Source organism: Drosophila serrata, unplaced genomic scaffold, assembly GCF_035046125.1.
Source record: "Drosophila serrata isolate PLE 108 unplaced genomic scaffold, ASM3504612v1 contig_364, whole genome shotgun sequence".
NCBI classification, from domain to species: Eukaryota; Metazoa; Arthropoda; class Insecta; order Diptera; family Drosophilidae; genus Drosophila; species Drosophila serrata.
In genome coordinates, this window is record NW_028257262.1 from 478,109 (window position 1) to 486,911 (window position 8,803).

The 8,803-nt window shown below is 42.5% G+C and overlaps 2 protein-coding genes across 2 annotated transcripts; one reads left to right on the forward strand and one right to left on the reverse strand.

Moving 5' to 3' along the window:
- Positions 1-638: 638 nt before the first annotated feature.
- HHEX (Hematopoietically expressed homeobox) lies at positions 639-6,146 on the forward strand. Its single transcript, XM_020961989.2, has 2 exons — positions 639-2,882; positions 5,583-6,146. Exons 1-2 carry the CDS (start codon positions 2,387-2,389, stop codon positions 6,071-6,073), a joined length of 987 nt encoding a protein of 328 aa, XP_020817648.2. The 5' UTR covers positions 639-2,386; the 3' UTR covers positions 6,074-6,146.
- On the reverse strand, positions 6,112-8,557 carry dmrt93B (doublesex-Mab related 93B). The gene is made up of 3 exons (XM_020962116.2): positions 8,193-8,557; positions 6,451-6,963; positions 6,112-6,379 (listed from the first exon to the last, which is right to left on the reverse strand). Exons 1-3 carry the CDS (start codon positions 8,445-8,447, stop codon positions 6,182-6,184), a joined length of 966 nt encoding a protein of 321 aa, XP_020817775.2. The 5' UTR covers positions 8,448-8,557; the 3' UTR covers positions 6,112-6,181.
- Positions 8,558-8,803: the final 246 nt, after the last annotated feature.

An 8,803-nucleotide genomic window follows, 5' to 3' on the forward strand; every position in this document is an offset into this window, starting at 1 on the left:
ATTTCAAACCGTTTGTCTCCTGATAATTGCTAATAATTTAGCGTCACTTGACGCCCCTAAGCTCCTCTTTATCGAAGAACGTTAACGTAGTTTGTGGCATCGCAGGCCTTGTCAATGCCTCGAATTGTCCGCATTTACTTATCGCAACCAAAACCGAAAGGCTCTTCCATTTGAAAATATTCTGTTACCATTCATTATTCTTGTTTAATTTTGGGTAAAAAACAAAATAGCTGGTGAATGGCAAATATTGCTATACCCATTGAGAAGCACCGCTTGATAAATTTGAATACTTACCTTGTGATATGTCACAAAATGGCCGTCACAGGCCGGGTGCAAATTGTTTATATCTTTTCGATCGACGGAATTTGGTTGGGGATTAACCAACTGACTGTCTGATAGCAGAGAACAAGTGTCTGCTCATGATGAAACGGTGTGAAGTGTTAGATCCCAGGATTACAATTTGCACTCAGAAGTATAGCGTTATATGGACAATTTCCATATCTTTGAATGCCGACTGCCGACTTTGTTCGACTTATGACTTATACCTTTAAATATTTTAATCTATGTGCAATGGCAAGGGGTTTTGGATAATAATCGAATTATTTTTATAGTCTAAAAGGTCTCTCAAAAGGTTTCACTCAACATGTTGCAAAAATATATTTGGTTATTTTAATAGAGCTATTCTTTAGATAGTTTTCAAAAGATATACGAATATCTAGGGATAATATATCTCTAAATTTTTAGAGAGAGAGGTTACTACAATTCTCAGATAATTATTAGACATAAAAAGGTTTCCACAACATCTATATCTTTATGTGCAAACTTCTACGAAATGTCAACCTGACTAATTGATAATGTTCCAGCATTATAAAAGCTTAATTGGCAATCGATTGACGTAGAACCCGCAAACTCTATATATAGTTCACAAAATCACATTTTATTAAAGGGGAAGCCTATCAAAATGAATAAGTTTATGGCCAAAAGTCACAAGAAATTGAGTCACTTGGTGATTTCACTACGCCGACTATCAATACCAAGGTATCGCCTGTTTCTAATAGTTCCAAGTCAAAATCTTATAGGACTAGATAACCCAACATCGTGTGAAAGGAAAATATGAAAATGTTTTCTCACATACTAAATGCAACCAACCAAAACTGAAGATCTTCATTGTTCGTCACTGGAACAACACAATCACAAAATGTATCTTAGAGATACTAGCACAGTTTTTGGGACAACCTGAAAAACAATATCGAAGAGGTATCTATATCGGGTATATACATAGTTGTTGAATCAGCAGTAGCAGTAGCCAACAATAACAACAATCGGTGGCATTTATGGGCTCTCATTTTTTTTTTATCACAACAGTCCCAAAGACCGAAATCAAAAGTAATCCATCATCTGGGAGGCTTTACGAAGAGCCCAAGTACGCACAACTGATAAGACACCCCCGAAATATGTCCACACCGCTCCGAATGCTCTCACCAAACAACAGTTATACAAACGCATAAATTGTTCCCGAAACGCAAACTCGATTACTCAATCAGAGTCCGATATCTTTCGACGGGGAAGGACTCGATGTGGGGAACATCGGAGGAGGAGACAGGGGGCGACCGAAGGAGCCTACGATTGGTAATTTTAATTTGTTTACAACAACAATCAACAGAACAGTAGCTACTAGCCAGAGTTCGAGCCACGAAGCCATCCGAGTTGTGGGCCGAAACAGCCAGGTAACGACGATACCGATAACGGGTGATTAACAATTACTCGATCAAACGCACCGCACCCACCAGGTGGGAGGAGGTGGGTGGTGGGAGGTAGGTGCTGGCAGAGCTCAATAAGCGCCCGGCGGACTGTGATTTATACGACGGCCGGGATCGGATCGAATCGAATCGCATCGCCGATTGGGTGTCCGCAGGGGCCGAGGCTCAATGGTGTCGAGCTGTCGTTGTCTGCAATTGGAAATTGGAGTGGAGTGGAGTGGAGTGCCATCGAGCCGGCGGAACACCCCACCAACACCAATACCACGATGAACCAACCACCATTCGCTTATCAATCGATGGCCGGTAGCCCGGCATTATCTTCCATAATATCGGCAGTTCGCGCCCGAGTGTGCGTGAGGGCGGGCGGGCCATATCTACATACCGCTCTATTATTGTTAATATTGATATCTACCCATTAGCACAACATTATAGGTACAATCTATTATATTCTGTGAAATCAGATTTGGTACAATTTATTGGGCCCCTTGGCTCTGCTGGCTCGACTTCTTCACCGGGAGCCATTAGTTCACCGCCTGCGGCCAACGCAGTCGCTTCGATCGCTCCGCTAGCGCAGACATATTCGGTGATCTATCAGCTATATCTCCCTACTGGATCCTAAGCCCACCATGGATATCGGCACCAAGGCAAGCAAGGCCGCCTTCTCCATTGAGAATATCTTGGAGCAGAAGACGAGGACCGCACCTGCCGAGACCTTGCATCGATCCCAATCGCGTCGTGGCTCCTCTCAAAGCCCAGTGGCACCGCAGCCGCCCCAAGTAGCCATGCCCAAGGCACTGGCCCTGCCCAGTTCCGGTTCACAGTCATCCGCCGCCTCTCCTGCAACATCTGCCACCAATATCTACGATCTGTCACGGGAGGCAGTAGCTGCGCAGTATGCTCTCAAGAATCTGGACACCAGTCCCGTGCTGGCACCCACCACGCTGCGCTTCAATCCCATCTACCCGGATCCTGCCTCGCTGTTCTACCAGCAGGTGCTCAACCTGCAGAAGAATCCCTCGCTGTTCATGCCCCACTTCCAGGCAGCCGCTGTGGCCGCCGCAGCCGCCGTCCAGCCTACAGGATATTGCGATCAATACAGTCCCTTTGCCATGGATTGTGAAGGTGAGTTTTAATTCCTTTTAAATATTGGGAATGGGTGGAGGTTTACACGTAGTTAAGAACTTTTAGAGTAGAATATAACCCTTTAATTGAATTAAAATTGTCTAATAGATATATGTATAAACTACTAGAATTATTTCATCATATCCAAACGCTCTTACACTTAAAGTTTTTAACTCTGCATTTGAATTACACAATTTTGAACAATAGTAAGGACATAATTAGCATTGAAAAATAGATAATATATGGGAAAAATGACCGGAAATGAGTCACAAGCCTCGTATCTGGTATTATGCATGAATGAGCGTTACAATTATCAATTAAAGACTCTGAAATGCTGATAAAAGCTGAAACATTCATATCTATAAAGGTGATATGTTAATTCCACAAGGAAAACTGAATGTTGAAACTTAGGAATATATGGGGTAAGAACCCATGGACACCTTATTTTGAAAATTATCAACCAAAAAATTAGATTTATTTATTAGTAGTCTCACAGTTTTCATCACAACTAAGGGATTAAAATTAAAACTAGGCGACAGTTCAAGTCATTGAACCTCACGCCATTGCTGCTCTCATAATCCCTTCCATCAAACTGACATAGGGAAATTGATCGAGCATGGGAACCGTTCGACGGAATATCCTCATTTAAATACAGTCTTAACTAGCCTAAGTCCAAAGTGTTCGAACCACCAAATATTACAATGGGGATCCCACAGAAATGGGCCATAAACATGATTAATGTGTGTGCGTAAGCTGGAGGTTTGTTTGTCAAAGTCAAGTGTTGGCGCCAATGCCACTTCAAATCTCATTCCCAAAACTTGCATTCTCTTGGCTTGGTTCCCAATGCAACATGTAATGGTAGATTAGCCTTCGAGGGAATTCGGACTGGGAAACTCGTAAAGCTGATAAAGTCACCGCCACATATCGGAAAACCCACGAAATATTTTCGGTGGTCTTATCAAAATGACAAATATTTGAAATTGAGGTGAGAGCCATCAGGAGTCAGGTAAATGGGGGGAATACAAAATCAATGGGAAATCGAGTGACAGTAGAACCCCATTTAATAAAGCTTACAGTAGGGTCAGATGAAGCGGATCTGAGGATATAAATAAACAAACTTGTGGGAAATTAACAAGTTAACTAATCCATAGTTGCTTTTTCTAACAATCTGTTTAAATCTATAGGTGTTTCCTAAAATAATTCAAAAGAGAATTTTTGGTATTTAAATATACCCTAAAAGCATAATACCTCTCCTTATTCATATTGTTTTCCTCCACTGCTCAATATAATTTGCAAACTAGATTAGATTCATGTCGAGTTAAGCTAGATGGAATTTAGTCCTCAATAATGTAGCGTATAACCCGCCGATCAACACAATTCAGATAGTTATATATGTTATTCATTGGCCCACTCCATTTCCATTGCGATTCCGATTTCGATTTCCGAGTTGTGTCGGCTTATCTGAACGACAAATGCTATTAGAGGCGATTAATAGGCGCTGTCCATCATCTTATAGCGACAATTGCCATTTGATTACGATAAGCTCGTCCGTTGTCGACCTGAAATGGGTGGCCCCGGACAAGTACCTGATATGGCTAGGTTCTGTGTTTCCTTGTGGACACGCACATTATAAAATAATAATAACAAATTCAATTTTCAACGATTGGAAAGTAAACCTCTACCGAGGCGGGGATCCGGAAAGGGGGGTCTTATCGCCAGGTACGCCACTTAATTAAAATAACCGTTAATAAGTCTATTTGTAACAATTTAAATTATGGCATCTGGAGCCAAGCGTTATTTATTTTATGGGATTTGGCAATTTCCTAGCGCTCTTCCAGTATATAATATATCATAGCATACCTGACGGGTTCCAATATGAGGTAAGTGAGTCCCGAAATATCAGATTAGTTCAGCATTTTTGGCCAAATGAGCGTAATTCAAGTATTCTACAAGTGCGAATTTCCGTTACGTCAACAGTAACAGTTTCCCTTATCATCATATTTTTTATATATACTATATATGTATAATCGGATTGCTTGTCGGGCCACAATTGATTTCGCCCAATTGCTCCTGAAATCTCACCTTTTTTTTTTTTGCTATAACTGGCTCGGTCTTCTCTGCGACTTACAAGTGGGCGTTGACATATGCCCGATACTGATACTGATTCTGATATATACCCGGGCACCCATACACATGTATGACGGGGTATTTGTTGTGTTCGATTAGTTTGATAAGCGCTGGTGGGCGGTGATAGGGGAATCGAACCACAGAAGCTACCACCAATCACAATTCAATGAGTGCACCACTTTATATCGAAATTATAATTTAAATTTGATGTTAAGGGAAATTGATTGTTACTCGAATTTGCGAAGGTGAATTTATTTATTATCTTATATATTCTTTATGATAAAGAAATAATTCAATAATGGTGATCACACGATACATTGTTGATTTCAGTTGTAAACATAATTAATCAAGTTGTAGAAGTATTCTGATAATTCATTATTCATGTGATAATTAAGGCTATAGCTGTCTTCTGGGGTTTTCTGTGAGGTAGAGTACCCAACTTTTAAAATAAACTTAATATATATAACGAATGATGAACAATCCGACGGACATAGTTAGATATTTTTAACTATATATTATATAATTATCCGTAGGATTCAAAGTTAAATCTTTCCATTTCCGTATCCTTTTTAGGCTTCACAAATCCATCCACCGCAGCAGCTGCCCTCTATTGCAATGCCTATCCGGCGGCTAGCTTCTACATGTCCAACTTTGGGGTTAAGCGCAAAGGTGGCCAAATCCGCTTCACCTCCCAGCAGACAAAAAATCTCGAGGGGCGTTTCGCCAGCTCCAAGTACCTGTCACCCGAGGAGCGTCGCCATTTGGCGCTTCAACTGAAGCTGACTGACCGCCAGGTGAAGACATGGTTCCAAAACCGGCGGGCCAAATGGCGACGGGCCAATCTCAGCAAGCGCAGTGCATCCGCCCAAGGAACAGCCGCTGCAGCGTCCTCCTCCGCCTCCAGTTCCAGTAACAGTGCTCCAGTCTTGAGTCTAGGGAGCGGGAGCAGGAGTGGCCAACAGAGCGATGAGGAGGATCGTATGTATCTATCCGAGGATGATGAGGACGACGAAGATGAGGAGGAAGAGGGGGAGGATGGTGCTTCCGAACCTGTCCTAAAGTGAAGCTCAAAGATTGCCCCATTACTCATAAGATAGTCCAGTTTTTAGTTAGGTTAAATAAATTTATTTCAATAGATGTATGTGAAGACCCTGATAGAGATAGAGGAAGTCCTAGTGAAACTGGTAGCTGTCCAGGCAGGCGCAGTTGGGCAAGGTGCAGCGCGGCGCCAGATTGGACAGGTGGCCCATGGTGACCGGAAAGGAGAGCGGCACGAACCACTTGGGGTAGGCACAGATGGCGGCCGCCGCTGCCGAAGGATTGGCTCCAAAGGGAGGCGGCTTTAGCTCTACCATCGATTTGCTCTGGAACTGAAAAACGGAGGTGTCACACTGTAGCTCAGAGATCGAAAGCATGGACAGATGGAGCTACTAAATCTCACCTGATCTGCTATGACCGGCCGGAAGGCGCTACTCCTAGAGGGCGTGGCAAGTGGAAAACTTGGCTGACTTATGTCCTGACACGGCTGTGGATTGGTGGTAATATCCACCGGTGTGGCCCTTCCCGCTGGCGAGACATTCTCGATAGCTCGAATCAAATCCAGATCGCAACGCTTAAGGACTAGTTCCAGGACAGATCGTTTGCGCTGAGGAAAGAGTTGGGCCAGCATATCAATGGCCGTTTGGGAGACGTTCTCCCGTCGGGGTGCACTCAGATCCTGGGCAACCGCCGCCGGTTCGCTGAACTCCTCCTCCTGCGGTCTCTGCTGCTGCTCCTCAGAAAGAGGCTTCTCCGCCAGCTCCTCCTCCTTTTGCGGACGTGGCGAGCTTGGTTGGGTCACGGTCAGGCCAAAGATATTGCCCGGCGGCAGAGCGTCAATGGAACGACCCGTCTTGTTGGCCACCAGCCGCATGGCAATCGCATCCTCAACGGCCTGCTGCCGCTTCAGGGCAACCTAAAAGACCGCAATTGAAATTAATATGCGACAAGTGAACATCTCTAGATCTAAGAATCCGTCTCCGTCTGCTTCTGTTTGACTTTTCCGCAAACAAAGGCCACAAGAATTCCTTTGGGGTATCCCACATGACCCATCCCCATGTCCATCCCCAACACTATTTCTCATCCCTCCGATCTAATGAAATGCGAGACGGAGCAACACTTGTGCAAACAGTTTTGGTAAGCGGATATTTTGGTCGATTTGTTCCTTCGCTTTGACAACTTTCCATCATCATCACCAACGGCAGGGAAAACCGGACTGGTTGTTCTGCCTGAATCTCTTACACGTATTCCCTTTCATTGGCTGTTTTCCCTTGGCCGAGGAGATGGGGTTGGTGTTGACTTCGGGGCTTTCCCGTGATTCTCTGCCCATCGGATATTTGTGTTTCAAATTAGAACATGGACTGTGGTTAATCTAAAGACAATATAAATGGCATAGCTAACTACTTAAGTTGGGAAACTGACAATTGATTTAAGTACTTTGATTTATTTAATAGTGCCTGTGTGTGTATATTATGAGGGTTCGTACTATCTACAAACTGTGTAATCTTTAAAAACATTTCCAGGTGATTTGATCTAACCTTTCTTTATATAATTCTTCGTAAACTAGTATTTCAAGGAATAACTTTTGAAGGAGATAAAAAAGGTTTTTAATCCTTTATTAGTTAATTAAAAGATGGAAGAAGTTATTGCTAATTCTTTGGACAGGGTATTATAATTGTAGTCAGAAGATTGTAACGAAAGCTTTCCGAATTAAAATTAATGCTGTTTTGACGTAGTTATGAGATTTTTAAACTTGGATTTGTCAACAAATTTTCATATTGAAAAAACTAATAAATATTTATTAAAAGAATGTGAATATTTGAAGTTTAACAATAATCAGATAGTTCGATTTTATCCTATATTTAATTTGCAACCTGCAAGGGTATATCAACTTTACCTTCGAAAAGTTTGTTTTCTTTCTTGTTTAGCCTTAATCTTGGACATTGAATAGCCGAATTTCTTTATTAAATCTGTGACATTAAGCGTTTTACAATTTGAAATGTATTTCTGAATTTATATAAAGCGACAAAAACTTAAAAACTTATGGAAATTTATCTGATTTTATATGCTTTATATGGTTCTATATTGAACCCAGATTTCTTGATTCATTAAATCTATTCTCTTAGCTTAAGTTTAAGCTCTTACCTGAGCGGCCATGATACGCTGCCTCTCGAAGATCAGGACACACTTGGCGCACTTGCAGTTCTTGTAGGTGCAGAGCTTCTTGTGGCCCCTTAGCTCCGAGATAATCCCATGGTTGCGACACCTGGCGCATTTTGGCACCCGATTCACGACCTTGGCCGGCTGAGGCTCGACTATTTTGGGAACTTTCGAACTCCCAGACAGACGAGGACGCTTGGCTGCCACTTCACCAACAGATTCAGGATTGGCACTGGCCATCGCGTGAAAAAGATTCAATTAATCCGATAATTGCACAAAGAAGTTTCTGACTGCGAGCAGAGAGCTGTGACTTAGTTGGGGGCAAGCGAAAAGAAACTAAATTTTGGAAACACTTATGCCAAAAGGATCTGGAATTGTTTCAAAGCCCCGACTTGCTTCGACAACTTTGTTGACTTACGCAGGCGCTTTAGCTTCTTCCTTGTTAGCCAAGTTTTCGGAGCTCTGATTGGTGGTTGATAGTTTGTGTAAATACACCCATTAAAACCTTTGACGGGGATTGTGGGAGGAGCTTATCCGTAGGGTGGAATTGGTTGCCTAAGTACTGTATTTAAATCTTAAATAATAATTATAAAAGC

What these genes read in the sequence shown, in the direction of transcription:
- HHEX (XM_020961989.2), top strand. Translation starts at nt 2,387, where the DNA reads ATGGATATCGGCACCAAGGCAAGCAAGGCCGCCTTCTCCATTGAGAAT. An exon ending in CTTTGCCATGGATTGTGAAG is followed by an intron (nt 2,883 to 5,582) that starts GTGAGTTTTAAT and finishes TATCCTTTTTAG; the next exon opens with GCTTCACAAATCCATCCACC.
- dmrt93B (XM_020962116.2), bottom strand. Translation starts at nt 8,447, where the DNA reads ATGGCCAGTGCCAATCCTGAATCTGTTGGTGAAGTGGCAGCCAAGCGT. An exon ending in AGCGTATCATGGCCGCTCAG is followed by an intron (nt 6,964 to 8,192) that starts GTAAGAGCTTAA and finishes GCGGTCTTTTAG; the next exon opens with GTTGCCCTGAAGCGGCAGCA. An exon ending in GGCCGGTCATAGCAGATCAG is followed by an intron (nt 6,380 to 6,450) that starts GTGAGATTTAGT and finishes TCCGTTTTTCAG; the next exon opens with TTCCAGAGCAAATCGATGGT.